This window comes from Solanum tuberosum, unplaced genomic scaffold, assembly GCF_000226075.1.
Source record: "Solanum tuberosum cultivar DM 1-3 516 R44 unplaced genomic scaffold, SolTub_3.0 scf00241, whole genome shotgun sequence".
Taxonomy (NCBI): domain Eukaryota; kingdom Viridiplantae; phylum Streptophyta; class Magnoliopsida; order Solanales; family Solanaceae; genus Solanum; species Solanum tuberosum.
In genome coordinates, this window is record NW_006239165.1 from 357,723 (window position 1) to 376,727 (window position 19,005).

The following is a 19,005-nucleotide window of genomic DNA, read 5'->3' on the forward strand; positions in this document are numbered from 1 at the left end:
GGTCAAAGAATTCGACCTCACCGTTTAAGTGTCTTTCAAAATTTTCATTAAATATATACTTATCCAAAGTAGTGTATACTTATCCTGGTAAAATGTCAGTCAATATTTTAATTAATTACTAGTGTGGCATAATTAATTATAGCTCCAGGCAGCTCCACCTCAAAAATTGTGATGAGTATATACAAAATTATTATATTTATTATGCATACATAAATTGCTTATCTTATACTAGTCTATAAGAAATTTAATATAAGAATTCATGTAATAACACATTAATTCTCCCACTAAATAATATTAACATTATTTGATACCGCCAATAAGATGTTATTCGATTATTTGTGCAGCTAACCAAATACTCTTTAAAATGGAGTTTATATGATATATATATATATATATATATATATATATAGATATAGTCCAACGTATAGTAATCCTAGTAAGTAGGGGTATTCACGGGTTGGTTTGGATCGGTTATTGGCCAAAATCAAAACCAAACCAACTTACTCGGTTTTAAAATATCAAAATCAAACCAAACCAAATATAATATACATTTATCAGTTTGGTTGTTATCGGTTTCGATTTGGTTTGGTTTGGTTATTCGGTTATTAACCATACACAAGAATAAAAGAAATAATTCATTCAAAACGTGAAAAAAGTAACTACAATCCATTCAAAGTGGAAAATAGTTAAAATGAGTGACAATACTGAACTTTCTATCACTAAATTTATTATGAATAAAGCTTTAAAATTTACTATTATGGCCTAGAAGGAAGAGACAATAACATTTTGAGTCCCACAAAGAATTGTCATAGACACCCCATATACATGAAATCAATAAGATAAAATGTTTTCACCTTGGACATTTTTTGCTTTCAATAAGTAAATTATAAAGAAATTTTGATGAAAACATAAATAAGATATTTAAAATTGTTTATAAAAACAATATATTAAGTATGTTTAATAATAAAATATATGTATATAATTTATCGGTTCGGTTCGATTATTTCTTCGGTTTTTTCGAACAAAATCATTACCAAACCAAATACTATCGGTTTTTAAAATCTAAAACCAAACCAAACCAAACCCAAATAAAATCGATTTATTTTATCGATTTGGTTCAGTTTTTCGATTTTTATCCAAACTGTGAACACCCCTACTAGTAAGCGTGATAAAATAAATTCAAATTTGACTAATTCATAAAATACGGAATTATACGAAACTTGAATTAACAATTTAGGTAAGAAATCAATTAGTATTTTTTTTGTTTTCCCAATCGGTGTCCGGTACCCATATTGGAGTTCGACTAAATTTAGATTCGCATCGGAAAATCCCATAATGTGGGTTAAATTTTGACTGAATCTGGATTCGTGTCGGAAAGTCCCAAATTAGGGGTAAAGTGCTCCATAACAAAGACACTCTATACCTCGAGGGACTCGAACCCAAGACCTCTGGTTAAGAATGAAGAAGTATTTACCACTCTACCACGATCCTTGGTAAATCAATTCACATTTATGCAAGCACTTTAGGTAGACCTAATATGTCCTTCATCCCTTTTCTCATAATCCAGATGTGCAAATTTAGAGCCACAAACCTGCAATATAGAAGTAAATACCGAAATTTTATGGGACTTTCCGAGACAAGTCAAATCTCTATTTATACAAAATAAAACTTTTCATCATTACGTAACCATAAACCTATCAATCAATCAAGTTGATTTAAGGTGAACATTGAAAAATATTTGGGCTTATCCATAAGAGCCCAAATGCAAGAACACATTTAAAGCCCAAAATATAGGGCAAGAAATTTGAAAAAATCGAAGCCCTTTTGCTAAATCATATTAATTTTGAAAAAAAAATACTTATCATATATCGTGTTATTAGTGGAGTAAATAAAAAACTGGGTCACGTTACAAAGATAATACCATAGTTAATACTCATTTTATTTTTTCTCTAATGTTAATTAAAAATACATTTTCACTACCCTTTTTGTTTCTCAAAATTGTTTTTGTGTTCTTCTCCTCCGACGTTAGAGAGAGAAAGGAGAAAAGGCGAAAATCATAGAGAATAACAATTATTTCTTTTTTGATCCAAACGTTTGAACTGTTTTTCTCTTCAACCACTTGTTAGATCTGCTGTGAATTTCTTCAGAAAATCTGAGGAGGAAAAATAATTCAAAGGTGAGTTTTTCTAGTTTCTAGATAATGAGATGAGTAATTTTTTTAATTTTTTTTTTTTGGTTTTGAATTTTGAACTGTTATGGACTAGCTTTTGTTACTGTTTGTTTTTACAGAAGCTATGAAGAGATTAAGGGAGGATGGCTATGCTAATCCTCAATTTAAGCGTCCATTTGGTTCTTCAAAGGGAGAATCGTAAGCTCTTCTCCTTTTATGTTTCTGGAGTTTTATAGGTTTAAATCAGGTCGTTTTGGTGTTGAAAAGTTCTCTGTTATGATAAGTTTTTTTTTTTTAGCTTTGAATTTGCTGAATTTTTTTGCTAGTTTTTTGAGTAAATTAGAGACTTTTAGTTTCTATGTGGTTGATGATGGCTAATATTTCTGTGATCAGAAGTTGATAGATGTAGCCTTCCGCCATACCTAAAGATTTGCGCTTAGGTCATATCCTTGTTTACTTCTAACCCTCGGAGAATTTCTAGGGGACGTTTAAATTAAAGTTTTGATCTTTATGCATGCTGCTTTTAATTTGGTGGATTTAATTTGGTATCTTTCTTTTAAACTGTTTTAAGTATTAACAGACTGTTTCATCAACAATCCAATTAAGGAGACTGGTTTGATTTCCCAGAAATGGAACTATGGGTTGCTAAGGGAGGGACTGGTTAGTGGAAAGGGCTTTCTAAGGATTCGAATCATCAAAGGACCGAAGTGGAATACGGCCACTGTTGGCTCGGGTCTGGGGTGGATTTACCATATCAAATTTGTTTTCCTATTTTTCTTTAGAACTACTTCTTTAGTCAATCTCTTGGGCAAAGGAAAACTAGAAACAAAACTATGACTTGTGGGTCCAAATTAATCAAGGCGTTAAGAGGGGATGATAACTATACTTATGGGAGGAAAATCGTCAATATTACATGGTTTACAGCAAAAAAATTGGTGGCTTTTGGTTTGATTCTTTGTATAATTTTTTCTTTTTCTCCCAACGCAGGTACAGCCAATCACAGCTTCCTGGAAGTGGGGCTGGTGGTGGAGGCAGTGGTGGTGGCGGCACTGGTGGAGGGGGTACTGGTGCCAGTGCTAGTACCCAAAAGTTGACAACTAATGATGCATTGTCTTATTTGAAGGAAGTTAAGGACATGTTTCAAGACCAAAGGGAGAAATATGACTTGTTCCTTGATGTTATGAAAGACTTTAAGGCTCAAAGGTTTGCTGTCTGCCCTTCCGTCTCTCATTTTCTTTTTCCCAAAACAAACAAAAAAGAAGGTAATCTCCAAATCCAATTATTCATGGGGTACTTTTGCATAATTATTTTGATTTTCCCTCACAGAATTGACACTGCGGGTGTCATAGCAAGAGTTAAGGACTTGTTTAAAGGGCATCCAAATTTGATCCTTGGCTTCAATACTTTCTTACCAAAGGGCTATGAAATAACCCTCACTGATGAAGAACAGGCTCCTCCAAAGAAAACAGTTGAGTTTGAAGAAGCTATCAGCTTTGTGAACAAAATAAAGGTAATGGTGTTGGTGCTTTTAATTGTAGTGATAATAATTTCAGTTCATTTGCTAGGAAATTCGCTAATAATATGTGAGGGTTCTGATTCCTGCAGAAACGTTTCCAAAATGATGATCATGTGTACAAGTCTTTTCTAGACATATTGAACATGTATAGGAAGGAACACAAGGGCATCACTGAGGTGTACAAGGAGGTACTACACTTCATATTTGGTGCATAAATATGATAGAATTTTTTTATATTTTAAATGTATTCGCTACTCTGTATATGAGTAGGTTGCAGCCCTTTTTGAAGACCATGCGGATTTGCTGGATGAGTTCACGAGATTCCTGCCAGATAATTCAGGTACTGCATCAGCAACACAAACATTATTTGGCCGCCCTTCTTTCCAGCGTTATGATGAGAGGAGCTCTTCTATTCCATTGCTTCGGCAATCAAACATGGACAAGGTATTCTATAATTTATCTTGTTATCTAATTCTAGTTTCTTAGTCCTAGTTGTTCCACTGCCATATTGACGAGTATGCCATTTATTTGTTCTAGCAACGTTTCCGTCGGGATAGAATTATCAATCCTCATGCAGAACGTGATCTTAGTGTTGAGCCCCCTGAGATGGAGGATGATAAAACAATGATGAAGTTGCATAAAGAGCAAAAGAGGCGTGCTGAAAAAGAGAACAGGGACCGCAGAGGTCGTGATCAGGATTACAGAGAACCTGATAATGAGAATAATGGAGATTTAAGCATGCACCGCATTACTGATAAAAGGAAATCTGCTCGGAGGGTTGAAGAGTTTGGAGGCACTTACGATGATAAAGATGGCGTGAAAAGTGAGTGCATGACTAACATTCTGATCGTTACTATATAAGGAGGCTAATGCTTTTGTATATGATTTGTTCTTTAGCATTTTCTCCCTTACTTTCTTTAGGTTTATGACCCCTCAGTACAGTCTGTTTTGCTGTATGATTTTCATTTACCTTTGGTTTCTATTTGAGTTTTGAAGTTCTGATTGTTGTTAGTTCATTTTTAACCACAAAAGTTCCATCTTATGCTGAAAATTCAAAAGGGTGATCCTTTAAAAAAATTTCGTGTCATTTTTGCTATAACTTGGCCTTGCTCCTTTGTTCTGGTGGAGCGTGTTCCTAACCTGTGAGTTTCACTTTGTTGTTTCATTTTGGAGTTCTTAATATATAATTTTTGCATACTGCATAGTGTCATTAGATTTAATGATTGACCTTGAATTATGATTTGCTGTGATCATGCCAGATATGTATAGCCAAGAGTTCACTTTCTGTGAAAGAGTAAAGGAGAGACTACGCAGTCCAACTGATTACCAGGCATTCTTAAAGTGCCTCCATATTTATAGTACAGAAATAATTACAAGAAAGGAGTTACAAAGTTTGGTATGTCTATCTTGTACTTTTTACTCCTTTATTGCAGTGATCTTTCTTTGTTTTATCTAACAGATAGGAGACATTCAAAAATATAATATATCATATAATAGAGTAATGGACATTGATTAGGCACAAACCATGCTAGTAATACAAATTGGTTCTGAGTTATCCAGCCAAGGGTGATCACTTTATCCTCGCCTTGCGGTGGAAAACTAGCTGAATGACACTACAATATTTGAAATCATTTACTAAATGATTTGCATTTATGCATCACAATTTGTAAGAAACAGTTATTTCAGGTTGCTGATTTACTTGGAAAATATCCTGATCTTATGGAGGGATTCAATGAATTTTTGGAGCGCTGCGAACGAATTGGTAATTATAGTAAGTTTGTATAATTTCAATGTTACATCTGTGTGACTCTGAATTATACCTACTTTGCAGATGGATTTCTTGCAGGTGTTATGAGCAAAAGTAAGTTGCACAACACCTGAAACTTAACCACCAAAAAAAAGCAAAAGAAAGCAGAAAAAGAACAGAGAGAGAAAGCAAAAATCACTTGTTTGTCTTGTTGGGTGCCTGTTGTTTACCACTATAGTCTGATGAAGTTTTCTGTTAATAACAGAATCTTTGTGGAATGAAGGGCATACATCTAAGTCGGTGAAGGAGGAGGAGAAAGACAAAGAACAGAAGCGTGAAATTGATGGAGGTAAGGAAAAGGACCGGTACAAGGAGAAATACTGGGGAAAATCCATTCAGGAGCTTGACCTTTCAAACTGTCAGAGCTGCACTCCCAGTTATCGACTTCTTCCTGAAGACGTAAGAAATTGCTCTCTCTGTCTTTCTGATAAGATCTTATGTGGAGGAATCTCTATCCATTCTGAACTATATATTAACTTGAACTTGTTAAATCTATGTTCGGCAGTATCCGATACCTACAGCGAGCCAAAGGTCAGAGCTCGGCGCTCAAGTGTTGAATGATCACTGGGTATCTGTGACCTCAGGAAGTGAGGACTACTCATTCAAGCACATGCGTAGAAACCAGTATGAAGAAAGTCTGTTTCGATGTGAAGATGATAGGTAGGTTTCTTAACAAGTGTTAACGGGTTAAGCCTAACCCATTGCAAACCAAAGAAAATGAGAAAAGAAAAAGAAAGGGAAAGAGAGAAACCTGGGTATGATGAAAGATGAATATTAGAAAACAAAATAGATCCGAAGGAAACAATCAGTTTAGAAGAGTGCAGAAAATCTGGCCTTCCTATTACTTCTACGAGCTCATCTCTCATTTGTGAGCTGCAATTATCATGACAAATAAGAACTTCCAAATGTATATGGTTCTTGAAATAGCTTATTGACTCAAAACCTTCTGTTTTTATATTCTCTTAAGGCTTGCTTAGTGATTTTCCTCTGTATTTCATAATGATGGTTATTCCGTTAACATCAGGTTTGAGCTAGACATGTTATTGGAGTCAGTGAGTTCAACCGCTAAGCGTGCAGAAGAGTTATTGAATTCTTTTAATGACAATTCAGTTGGTGCGGATGGCCCAATCCGCATTGAAGACCACTTCACAGGTTTGGCATTTCTGATATCACCAAGATGCTCCTCTCTTTCTTTTTCAGTTCATTAACATAAAAGATATGTAGATCTGTAGCTTGCTGATACATGAAGTTTTACTTTATGCAGCATTGAATTTAAGGTGCATTGAACGGATCTATGGTGACCATGGTCTGGATGTGATGGACATTTTGCGGAAAAACCCACCTCTTACGCTGCCTGTTGTATTAACCCGCTTGAAGCAGAAACAGGAGGAGTGGACAAAGTGTCGCTCAGACTTCAACAAAGTGTGGGCTGAAATTTATTCTAAGAACCATTACAAGTCACTTGACCACCGAAGTTTCTATTTCAAGCAACAAGATTCGAAGAACCTTAGCACCAAATGTGAGTTCCGGCGTTCAGTTTGTATTTGATGATCATGGTTTTCACTGTGGATTTTCTCACAGTTATTTTGATTCTCAACCTGCATTTTTCATGGTGATATGGCGATAACAAATGTTATTTCTATCAGGCTTATATTAGTGCACCATAATGTTTGTGTGCCTTCCATTATTCATTTGTTCTGTTGGTTCCAAAACTTTCCATTCTTTTCAATTCTTACACCTTCAGGACAAGCCATCAATTCCTTCTTTCCTTTACTATGTTAAACATGTTGTTTCTTTTCTATTTTTGAGATAGATGCAGCCTGAACATACTACTTTCGTCCATGCAGAAGATCTGCTGCTTTAGTTTTGTAGTTTGACTTGTAAAACCTGTTTTATTTGTCAGTTAGATGTCTTCGAACAACAAGTTGGTGAATTACTGACACTGCAATCATCCTCTTCTAATTCTAGCGACTTTACTTGATATCATCTGTAGCAACATTGCCAATACTTTCTCTCAGAAACTAGCATTATAGTTATTGAATCATTGCATGTAATAGTATTTTCTCTTACTCTTTTTCGAGTTACTATCTAACGTTATTCACATTTTAATTGGATATTCACTCCCTTGGTACATGCTAGCCTTTAAAGCTGGACTTTCGTGTATGTTCTTTTCTGCCTTTATTTCCTATACAGATACTACTAGCTTTCTGATGTACTAGCTACAGGCTTCATTTATGTCTTACCGTTATTTAGAAATATAGACTTCTTGTTCTAGTGAGCTTGTCACACTTTTCAAGTATGTTCCTCCTGTTCTCTGGTCCTAGTTATTCTAGTTTCCTTGCAGTATGTTTTTTTCTATTTATTGTGTGCTACTGCTACACAGTTCCAAGTATTTGATGGTGAGATCAGTCAGTAATGTAAAGCCTAAGTATCGCATGACTGTTTAATCTTCAATGTATCAACATTGATATTTTTAGTTAAATGTTTCCTGGAGTTGTTTCTTATAGTTTCATGATTCTGATTGACAGCCTTAGTGACGGAGATCAAAGAAATTAAGGATCAAAAGCTGAAAGAAGATGACATGATTCTTGCTATTGCTGCTGGTAGTAGACATCCAATAAGTCCTCATCTTGATTTTGAATTTTCTGATCCTGAAGTTCATGAAGACTTGTACAAATTTATCAAGTATTCTTGCAAAGAGGTTTGTTCCACAGAAGAGCAGTTAAATAAAGTACTAAGGTTATGGACCACCTTTCTTGAGCCAATGTTTGGTGTCACTTATCGTCTTCATGGCTCTGAGGCTGCTGACGATGATGTCTTGTCGAAGCATCATGGTTTGAAGAGAAATGGAACTAGCATTGGTGAAAGTGATGGAAGTCCTAGTATGGATGCTAACACTACTAAGTCTAAGCAATCAAAAGTTGTCTGCAATGGAGATGCTAAGTGTTCCCCTCAACGACTAAATTCTTCCAGGACAAGCGTCACAAATACAGATGCTCACCCCAAGGAAGATGGATTAGCGGCAGATGGTGAACACTTAATTAGTTCTGATGCAGCTGCTTCCCTCGGAGCAGATAATGTTTGTGCAAGATCAGAAAGTACTTCAGGTATATATATATTTGGACTACGTCTGATTTGTGGTGATTGATGGATGTTTCTTCACTGTCTTAATCATGCTGAATTTGTTGGACTTACTGGTGTTGTTGTTTAGTCTTGACCAAGTTCCTTAATTTACCAAACTGATTTTGCTTATCCAGGCCGTGATACACGACCCCGTAATGGTACTGCTGAGGATGGCCAAGGAGCCAAGTGTAATATTGATAACTTGCCAACTTCAGAGGTGTGAAGCTCAATACTATGTTAAGTATGATTTACGCTAATGATCATATGATTACTCAAAGGTAAATGTGTTTCTCTTCTTTGACACAGGGTGACATTTCTAGATCACTTCCCTTGGTAAATAACGGGTTTGCTGAAGGTTCTAGAATTAATGGGTATAACGCTGATTCAGTTGATCCCTCCAAAAATGAGAAAGAAGAAGGTGAGTTGTCGCCTAATGGGGACTTTGAAGAGGACAATTTTGTTGGCTTTCGAGATTGTGCCTCCCGCAATGGAAGTATGCAATATCAATCTGGGGGTGCTGAAGTTGTTGGTTGTCAAGATGCTGCTGGTGATAATGATGCAGATGCTGATGATGAGGATAGTGAAAATGTTTCTGAGGCAGGAGAAGATGTTTCAGGTAGTGAGTCTGCTGCTGATGAGTGCTCTAGGGAGGAGCACGAGGAGGAAGATGATGTGGATCATGATGAGCTTGATGGTAAAGTTGAGAGTGAAGGTGAGGTGGAGGGCACGAGTGAAGCAAACTTTATTGGAGGTGATGGCACCGTGCTTCAAATGTCTGAACGATTTTTGCTTACTTCGAAGCCTCTTGCTAAACACGTGGTTTCACCTCAATGTGGGGGTGTAAAGAATGGCCTGCAGGTCTTTTATGGAAATGACGATTTCTACATGCTTTTCAGGCTTCATCAGGTGAGGAGAGTTACTTTTAAATTGTGGTCCTGCTAAATGTTTACTACCTTGAAAGCTTCTTGTCTGAACCTAAAGAGGTGTAAGTTGTATTCCTTTGTTTTCCCTTCTATTTTTCCAGATTTTGTATGAAAGGTTATTATCAGCAAAGCTGAATGCAGCATCATCTGAATCAAAGTGGAAAACTGGAAAGGATACTGGTTCTGATCCGTATGCCAGGTGGATTGCAAGTTTGTTTTCTTTTGGTTTGATTAGGTCATCTGCTTGCTTATTTTTTAACAACAGTGGATGTGTGTGTGCAGATTCATACGTGCTCTGTATAGTTTGCTAGATGGATCGGCAGATAATGCAAAGTTTGAGGATGATTGCAGATCAATCATTGGGAACCAGTCATATGTGCTATTTACTTTGGACAAATTGATATATAAACTGGTCAAGCAGGTATTTTCGCTCTAATTATTTAAACGTGATCTGGTAATTGGTATGATATGATTTGGTGGTTCTTGACCATAACTTTGGTTTATTTATTTATTTATTTGTACTTTAGCTTCAAACTGTTTCAAGTGACGAACTGGATGGTAAGCTGCTTCAGTTATATGAATATGAAAGATCACGGAAACCTGAGAAGTATGTTGATTCTGTTTATTACGAAGATGCTCATGTCCTCCTCCATGAGGAGAACATTTACCGGTTTGATTGTGTAGGTCCCTCGCTACTTGTCTGTTTTTGCCTTTGGACCCCTCTCTTTTTCATTTACGGTACCGTGTGAAGTACATTAATATGCTGTGTTATTATGTGATTCTTCTTGCAGACATCTTCCCCGACTCATCTGTCCATCCAGTTGATGGACGATGGAAGTGAGAAGTCTGAAGCTGTTGCAGTTTATGTAGACCCCAATTTTGCTGGTTATCTGCATAATGATTATCTTTCTGTTGAACATGGGAAGAAAGAGTCTTCTGCAGTTATGCTGAAGAGGTAATTTGATTCCTATCCAAAGATTAAGTTCGGGAATGCAGCTTGTGTTGAGCTCAACCAAAAATTCAGACATTCTTCTTGGTTTAGAGAGTGGCGAGGACATGGGTTGTATGAGATGATGTCCACCCAGCCTTGTGTTTTTGTAGGTTAATGTATACCCTTTCAATGTGGGAACCTTTAAACTTTGTGGAAGCTACTCGTATTCCATTTTTTATATTCTACTCTTGCCTGTCTGGATTTGTTACTCAAAACAAATTGCATATTTTTCATCAGATTTTGTAAAATTGAACGTGGAACCTGGGCTGTATTCTGAACCTTTGAATTTATGGAAAAAAATTAGAGTTGAAATTTGAGTTGGACCCACCTTAAGAAGTATAATTTTTGACTCCTTGCATAAACAGTCACTGTAGGTTAATTAAAGCTGAAGGTACTGTTCCACTATAGTATATGTCAGATATGGACATACCATGTGGACAGAGGTGCAGATCATGATACTTTTTGGTGCTTACTGGAAAACCTTACCTGACTGCCCTAGGAAAGTTTTACTTGAGAGAGGAGGCAGGGGAGCACACATGCCTTTGCGCTCGAGTCTCATTTAACTGACTGATCTAATTAGAATAAGCTTCAATTCTTTGGACAGTATGGATAGTAAGAAATTATAGGTGTTCTGAGGTTGGTAATTCATCCTTGCCATTTGTGAAATTCAAATGCTCACGGAACATGTTTTTATGGTGTAACAGAGTTGTAGCTAATGATTTAGACAACCTAGTGGAATTTATAAGTCCTCAAGAAGACGACATCTCGTCTTCCCGCCTTCCTTTTGTACTTTCATCACTATCTTGTTGCAATTAATGTATCAAAAATGTAGAATAAGCATTCAATAGTTTCCATGTCTGATCTACTTTCTTAATTTCTTTTTGTGAGATCTGTGAGCAGAAACAAGAGAAAGCACACCAACCATGATGTATCTTCTGCCTTGTGCATGGTGATGGAAAATATTATACTCGTAAACGGTTTGGAGTGTAAGATGGCTTCAAATTCGTCAAAGGTACATGAATTTCTACTTTGACTTCAACTGCTGAAATTGCAAATGTTTGGTACAACTTTGTGATATTGTTAAGTGGGTTTTGCAAATCCCGAAGAATATGTACTTTTAACCTTATGTAGTGTTTGTTGTAACTTGAGCCGGTAATTTCAGCCCATATTTATAAAATCAGTCCATTTAACGCACATTTAATGAGTTGGATCACTTATATTTTGATTGGGTAAATATGGACTTCAATCTATTTTAACCCATGACTATACGGGTAAAATATATAATATGGATATCCATATTTTAACTATCCGAATGAAGACAGATATTGCACCATCATATTTGACTAAGGACAAACTCAACATACTATTCAGTTGCATGGGTCTATTCTTACAGCCAAAAAAAATGATTTTTGTTTTTTAAATAACTTTTTCCTATTCAGAAATATCACTGTTAGCTCAAATTATCTCACATTGACATATCAAAATACCTGCAAAATTTTGTTTGTTTAAAGAATTAATTTTGAGGAATTACTATAATTGGTACAAATGCGGAAGCAAAATAACAAAAACATAAATGGGAGGGTATAGATTCAGGAGAGGACCAATTAAGGAAACTTTAAGAACATTTGAATAATATCCTATCAATTTAAAACTTAATTGAGTCAAAACTATTGTACACTTTTAATCATTTGCTTTAAGAATATTCACAAGTTTACCATAATTTACTAACCATTTCATGTGTTCTGTTGAATTTATATTGTTGCTTCACAATATATTTGACAGTTGTATATGTAGTTCTATAAATATTGTCAAATATAATATATTTTCTACATGAAAGGACCGAAAACACATTTTTATTAATTGAAAGTTAATGTGCTGCGTCATTACTCGAAATTAATATGCTCTTATCAATTTACATTTGTCTACTTTTTACCGTATTTATTTCGAGAAGATTTTGATTTACGCATGTCCAGTTTTTATTAGATTTTTAAAACTAATATCTTGTAAATTTGTTTAAGAATAGAGAAAATGGCTCACCCCCCACTATTCTACAGTGGCGTCCTATTACTCCCCTGAACCTTCTATTTTTGGAAATTCGTAACCCCTAACACCTTGTTTGGATTGTTGTTACGTATTGTTTCATAATGTGTCGTATTACATTACAATGTTTGGATAGATTGTATTGTTCTCCATCGTTACTGAATGTCACAGTCCAACAACTTGAATGATAAAACCTATAAGAAAAGTAGCTCTACCGGGTAGAGCTATTACAAAAAGGGTAGAGTAAAGAAGAAAATAGGATTATTAAATAGTAAGTAGACAATATGAGAAGAAAATATTAAGGTACCGACGTGATCACACTAAATCGGTCGTTACACAAAATGAGGCTTTTCATCGTTACATAACGGTGAATTTAAACGATACAATAAAATTTAAGTAATAATGAAAACAAACATTGTATTTAAACTAGCAATTCAACTGGTAAGAACCATCCCAACAAGGTGTATATGCTGACCCATCCAAGATGGTGAATACACCTCTTGCAGGTGCGTAAGAATTGAACGAAAAGACCTAAAATTGCTAAAATTGAATTAAATAGTCCATGTGTCGGTTTCCGATTGGAGATTCTACAATTAATGCAACTTTTTTAAAAACAAATAAAGCATCCAAATATTCAGTCAAATTAAATGACATATCAAGGTATCCGAGTATCTGAAACATAGAATGAAATAAAGAAGGGATGGACCTTTTGAGCTTTGAACTGCAAAATTGCTTGAAGAATGGAAACCGCAGACCGGAAAGCCTCATCAGTGATGGAATCTCATCACTGAACGATAGATCCAAGCTCGAACAAAGACCCCCTCACCTCGACATTAACGAACTAGACAGTAAAAAACCTAACTGGATTTGGTCAAAATTTTACCGTCGCAGGTTGTAGAAAATGAGGTCTGTTTTACTGCATTTAAAATGGCTTCATGGTGTTTTCATGTATGTGACAAGGATGCGAATTTTTAGGTTGAGATCCAAATTGTGTGTGTAAGATTGTGGGGAAGGAATAATAAGGAAATAAGTGGGGTTCACTGAATTGGAAATAACAAGGGAAATAAAAGTGAAGGGAGTGGGCTCAACACGTGTATACAAACATTTTTATATATCTGATTTTCTTGGACAGGTCAGTGTTTTAAGGGTTGCGAAATTTTGAATATAAAAGGTTTAGGGGGTAATAGGACTTCAGTTTAGATTAAGTATGTAGTTGGTAAAATGGCAATAGGTTTGTGGGGTGGTGGTGCTTTTAGCCTTTCTCTTTAATAATATATTAACAACTCTATAATTTTGTTTTGATTGTCAGTATTTTTCCTGAAGAAAATGAACAAGAATGGTGTTGTGAAACTGGTGTTGGGTTTGTACCGAGTAAAAAACTGATTTTAATTAACTAAGTGTTTTGGCTGTAGGAGATTAAAGTGGGTTATGACTTCGGACCATTTTACCCAATCCATTTTCTTTACCTATTTTCATATAGGCGGATTGAATCCCGCCCAAATCTGTCCATTTGCCACCAGTAGTTGTAAATTGTAACTGAAAGTTAGTGTCTTTATCAGTTCCCAGCTTAGATAAAAACAATTTTAGGATAAATTCATTCAACTGAGATGAGGATTTGCAGATTTCTTATGTACTGGACACCGAGGATTTCTTTTACCGTCTTGGAAGGAAGAGAAGAAACATTTCGGCTGGCAGGTTATCATGTCATGGCCATGAGAGAATAGAACGCTTTCACCGTGTTTTGACATCCTTATTATGATGATGCGTGGTTTTCTTGTTAAACATGTGGTAATCAAGGTATGCACCATCTATCTAAGACAAATCACTATATATATGGAAGTCTATTCGGTGTACTTACTGTAATTCACATCAGTATTTGTTGCTATTTCAAAGAACTTGTTTCACTCATTGATCTCAAATGAAAAAAAAAGGAATACTTGCTCACTCTTATTCCCTTTTTATTTCTGTGTACTTCAGATTTTCTTGGTTTCTTTGGTACAACAACTTACTTGACCCAACTGGTTGAGCACTCTGTGGCAGATTCTCTTGAATTGACTTCACCCTCAGAACAAGGATCTACTTGTGGATCTTCTCGTTGACTGTATTATACTTGTCAATGGCATTCAAGCCGTCTTCTTGTAAATGTGGGTTTCACTCGTGATGTTAAATTGTTAATTGTAGAGTTGTGTTTATTGAGTTGTATTGCTTCCATGGGAGCACATAGGAGCCTAGACTGCATTCCTCACCAGCAGTCTGTGTACAAGCGGCCCCTGTGAAGTGAACTAGCTGAAAGTGGTATAGTGAAAAGGCTTATATTAGATATTTCAGTGGGTATAGTCCCTAATCTTGTACAGAGTACATACTCCAATTCCTGACTATGCTAAAACATAAGATTTGTTCCCTTCTTGGCAAGGTGTTACTTCTATCATTCATTCATGTATTGGTTTAGTTGTATGAAGTACATGTATTTTCATCCTAAGAAGAGGTCTTGGGTTTGGGCTTAGTATTGGTACCTTTTGAAGGGGAAGCTTTTTACTTTCCTTAGTGGGTTTACTCTGTAAATGTGCATTAGTCGGGCTAATGAGTTTTGAATGCCTGATATCGCAAATGAGAATAAAAGTACATGCGTTTCATTCAGGAAATACAGACTGGTTTTCCTTCACTCCCATCCCAGAGTTGATGAGTCCAACAATATGACGATGTGTGCGCTCCAATAATGGATCGGTTTTATGATTTGATATATTATCAGAGACTTGTAGTGGCAAGGCTGATAGTCTCGGTTTCGCAGCGAAAGAAACTCAATTTTTGAAGTCACTATTCAATTTTATAATGATGCCATGAAAAAAGCAATCGAAAATTGGCCAACTTGCTGTAAACTGAATTGTAAAGCGGCCACCATATGATTGGGGGATTAACCACATTTGTCCTTGCAGTCATTTGATTTTCTAAGCTGGTCTTGCAAAAGGCTATTTTCAAATTTGCAGTCTACGTTGGAAGTTTGAATGATGTTCAAATTCAAACCTTTGGTATTTTAAATTCAGACAGGAACATAGGCAGTATATATTTATTATATAAGTGGGGTTTGAGAAGCTGTGAAGTATAAATAAACTTTACTTTTTTTCCTTTTTGGGATAAAGAGACTGTTTTTGATAGTTCTTCGTTAAAAGATTTGGTTTTCAGTAGTAGGTTCAATATAAAGTTTGTTAAAATGATTATATTTTTGCAAATAAATAATCTTTTAAAAATTATACCATGTGTATTATTTAGCACAACAATCTCAAGTTTTCTAACCAAACAACTCCTTATATACTCCACAATTCAATATTTTAATGCTTTTAAAGTTCTGGAAATACCATTAATTAAATAAATATTTGCAAATATAAAAATTTAGCATTTAAATTAACCAGAGTGCCTCTCTTTTTCTATCAAAATCACAGAAGAGAAGACATTCTTTCAACAAAGAAGTACTCATTTTCTTTGACCGAAGCTTTTTTTTTTTTTAAAATTATTATAATGTATTTATAAAATATTTAAAGCTTTTATGTTTCGATTTTTATTTTAATTTAAAATTTGAATCTCCAAAATTTAACAGTAAATTGAAACAGAGAGAGTCACGTCTTTCGAGGCTAACAGAGCTAGTTGGAGCACAGTATTCAAAACCATGGGAGTTTGCGTACAATGAACTTAAAACAAATTGCAGCTGAGAAGAACATTCCACACGAAATATAAATACTAGTAGCAATCACAGAGAAGAACATCGCCAGCTGAGCTCTGTAGTCTTCATTTTCCGATTCTGCTCCTTCCCATGTCTTCCTCCACCGTTAATCGATGGCTGAGGCCCGAGGTCTGTTTATCTCTCTTTAACTTGTCTTTTTTTGTCGTCCTGAAATTCGCTATTTTTACTGTTTGGTTCATAGATCTAGCAAAGAGGCAACGGCTGTATGTGTAATAGTATACTGCATTTTACTAGTTCGGCGATTGGATCTGGAGTACTGATATTGCAATTTTTATGGTGTTATAGGTGTATCCACTATTTGCAGCCGTAGGAGTAGCTGTTGGGATTTGTGGGTTTCAATTGGTTCGCAATGTCTGTATCAATCCTGAAGTCAGGTAAACCCTTCCTCCGTTTTTGCCGTTGGGTTTTAGGTTATATTATACTATGAATTGCCAGATTCTTCAAATTATTGTCTAAAAAGTGTTTAGTTTGTACATTTTATGATATATTTGGACTTGCTAACTTCTTAATGAAAAGTCAATGCATGAAGGTTATATATAGTTTGATGTGTCTCTGCCAGCAAATTGCATTTCCTTATTTCATACTTGTGTAATTACTCAATTTGGTTGAATTCACTCGAAGTGAATTTTTTTGGTACACAATTTTAATCCATGGAGACTGAATGTGCAATTTATTATATTACACCCTGTGTTGCTCGGCCTCTCGAAAAATACCGATAGGTGAGTGTCTGATCCTTCCAAAGTAGTGCATTTTTGGAGGTTCTTTGAAGAGTCCAAGCAACATAGATTACACCATTTCAGATGTATATAATATGCATGTGTCAGAAGTTGGTAAAGATTTTCAATTATGAAAGGGAGAACGAAAATGCAAGAAGGAAAAACAGAAAAGAATGCAAAAGTCTGGCAAAATTTTTGAACAGGGAGAATTCTTCCGGGCGGGTGGTATACTGGTAGTAGAGAAATGTGGGGCTGGGGTGTGGACAGTGGCGGGCGGGTTGTATACTGGTAGTAGAGAAATGTGGGGCTGGGGGTGTGGACAGTGGCGGATCCTGGATTTCCATTAAGGAGGTTCGAGATAAAAAGAGTAGTGCCTAAGATTTGAACTTGGAACCTCAAGGTGAGTTTTGAACCCCTCAACCACTAAGCCAACCTTTAATCTTACCTTTAGGAGGTTCAAAATCAATATATAGACATAAAAGTTTCTTAAAATATCTTAAATATACAACATAATTTTTTCTGAGGGGGTGCAACCTTTAGGTCCGCCCCTGGGTGTGGACTGTGGTGCTGTATTAGGAGCAATTTTACAGGTAGATGGTTTATCCCTGCCTGCCCCTTTGCCATCCATTGGTGGGAGGAATTTTTTGGGACACTATGGTTTTTTCTGCTTAATAATCTATCAAAAAAACTGAACAGTTATATTCATGACTTAGAAGGATAGGGATTTGAGATCCCTTAAGTTACTTCTACAGCTTAGTTTGCTCTTTTGTATCGAATGCTATTCCTTTATTTTTGCTTATTACCTCATCACTGAATCTTAAAGTTCATAAGAGATATAAACAATTTGTACACTGTCTTAATGAGCTTCTTAGGCTTGTAATGGAGATAATCTTTCTTTGGTGGAGACCTTAATGCATGAACGAGGACTGTTAATGGACTTTTCCTTTTAGTACTGATTGTATGTTAAGTTTGGTAGTTCATTACTGTATTAGATGTTCTCTCTTTAAACTAAGCTGTAACAAGAGAAGGAGATTGTTAGTTAGACCTTCAATTTCTCTGATCTGCATCTTCTTGCTACTTGTAATGCTCTTTTGTTCTTTTGATCCTATTGCAATTGAAGTGTAGTTGTAGAAAGTAGAAAATTGCTATATATTCTATAGTTCACGGATGTTTTTTTGTTCTGCAAAACATAGGGTGACCAAGGAAAACAGGGCAGCAGGAGTGTTGGAGAACTTTTCAGAAGGGGAGAAATATGCAGAACACACTCTGAGGAAGTTCGTTCGTAACAGGTCTCCAGAGATCATGCCATCTATCAATGGCTTCTTCAGCGACCCCAAGTGATGGCCAAATTTAAGCCTAAAGTTTATTGTTTGTTTATGACCAACTAATTTCAATTGTATTACTATTTGATCAACTAATTCCAATTGTGTCACTTCTTATGGCTTACTCCTTTATTTTTAATGCATGGTCCTTTCGACTTACTCCCTCCATTCCATATTAATTTAATTTTTGAGATATTTTTCATTTTTCAAATTATTTTAATTGTTCAGTTTTCAAGACTCTACTTTTAGAGTGTTCTTCCAATTTTACCTTTCATTAGTTAGTATTGGAATTAATGATTAATTAATATTTAGTTATTTTAATCATAAATTTGATAATAATTAATAAGGGTAAAAATAGAAAATTATGTTCAATTTATGTCTTAATCTACTTTTCTTAAATGGTGTGAAACACTTCAAAAATTAAATTAATATGGAATGGAGGGAGTAATATGAAATCCGCAACCTTGTGTAACATTTGTGATTCATTGAGCAGGCGACAATGTGAAAAATTGATCTAAGGAAATCATGAGAAGGCAGATCTTCAAGGAGCAAGATGTGGTCATGATCACATGATCGATTAGCCAATTGTAAATTTTTATTGAGCAATGCACTAGCAGTGTACAAGAATAGTCATACAACTAAGAAGGGGGGGGGGGGGGGT

General features: G+C 35.5%; 2 protein-coding genes across 6 annotated transcripts; both read left to right on the forward strand.

The window, feature by feature from the left end:
• The first annotated feature begins 1,969 nt into the window (after positions 1-1,969).
• LOC102583006 (paired amphipathic helix protein Sin3-like 2) lies at positions 1,970-14,995 on the forward strand. 5 transcript variants are annotated; one of them, XM_006357072.2, is made up of 24 exons: positions 1,970-2,176; positions 2,290-2,368; positions 3,158-3,373; positions 3,497-3,680; positions 3,776-3,874; positions 3,957-4,130; positions 4,224-4,509; positions 4,946-5,082; positions 5,373-5,448; positions 5,518-5,547; positions 5,717-5,892; positions 5,999-6,153; positions 6,518-6,645; positions 6,758-7,012; positions 8,022-8,600; positions 8,751-8,833; positions 8,923-9,522; positions 9,641-9,738; positions 9,822-9,960; positions 10,067-10,219; positions 10,331-10,494; positions 11,419-11,542; positions 14,192-14,367; positions 14,548-14,995. In XM_006357072.2, exons 2-23 carry the CDS (start codon positions 2,295-2,297, stop codon positions 14,327-14,329), a joined length of 4,068 nt encoding a protein of 1,355 aa, XP_006357134.1. In that variant the 5' UTR covers positions 1,970-2,176; positions 2,290-2,294; the 3' UTR covers positions 14,330-14,367; positions 14,548-14,995. The 5 variants fall into 5 exon arrangements, with proteins under 5 accessions (XP_006357134.1, XP_006357132.1, XP_006357133.1 ...); XM_006357070.2 differs by having other exon boundaries at positions 1,971-2,176; positions 5,699-5,892; XM_006357071.2 differs by having other exon boundaries at positions 1,971-2,176; positions 5,699-5,892; positions 11,431-11,542.
• Positions 14,996-16,187: 1,192 nt separating this feature from the next.
• LOC102583994 (uncharacterized) lies at positions 16,188-18,503 on the forward strand. Its single transcript, XM_006357074.2, has 3 exons — positions 16,188-16,414; positions 16,592-16,680; positions 18,216-18,503. The coding sequence occupies exons 1-3, from the start codon at positions 16,376-16,378 to the stop codon at positions 18,361-18,363; spliced, it is 276 nt and encodes a 91-aa protein (XP_006357136.1). The 5' UTR covers positions 16,188-16,375; the 3' UTR covers positions 18,364-18,503.
• The last annotated feature ends 502 nt before the right edge of the window (positions 18,504-19,005 follow it).

Excerpts from the sequence above, each read along its gene's own strand:
- LOC102583006 (XM_006357070.2), top strand. The coding sequence starts at position 2,295 with ATGAAGAGATTAAGGGAGGATGGCTATGCTAATCCTCAATTTAAGCGT. Across the intron at positions 8,601-8,750 it reads AAGATCAGAAAGTACTTCAG|GCCGTGATACACGACCCCGT; the intron begins GTATATATATAT and ends TTGCTTATCCAG. Across the intron at positions 10,220-10,330 it reads ACATTTACCGGTTTGATTGT|ACATCTTCCCCGACTCATCT; the intron begins GTAGGTCCCTCG and ends TTCTTCTTGCAG.
- LOC102583994 (XM_006357074.2), top strand. The coding sequence starts at position 16,376 with ATGTCTTCCTCCACCGTTAATCGATGGCTGAGGCCCGAG. Across the intron at positions 16,415-16,591 it reads ATCGATGGCTGAGGCCCGAG|GTGTATCCACTATTTGCAGC; the intron begins GTCTGTTTATCT and ends ATGGTGTTATAG. Across the intron at positions 16,681-18,215 it reads TGTATCAATCCTGAAGTCAG|GGTGACCAAGGAAAACAGGG; the intron begins GTAAACCCTTCC and ends TGCAAAACATAG.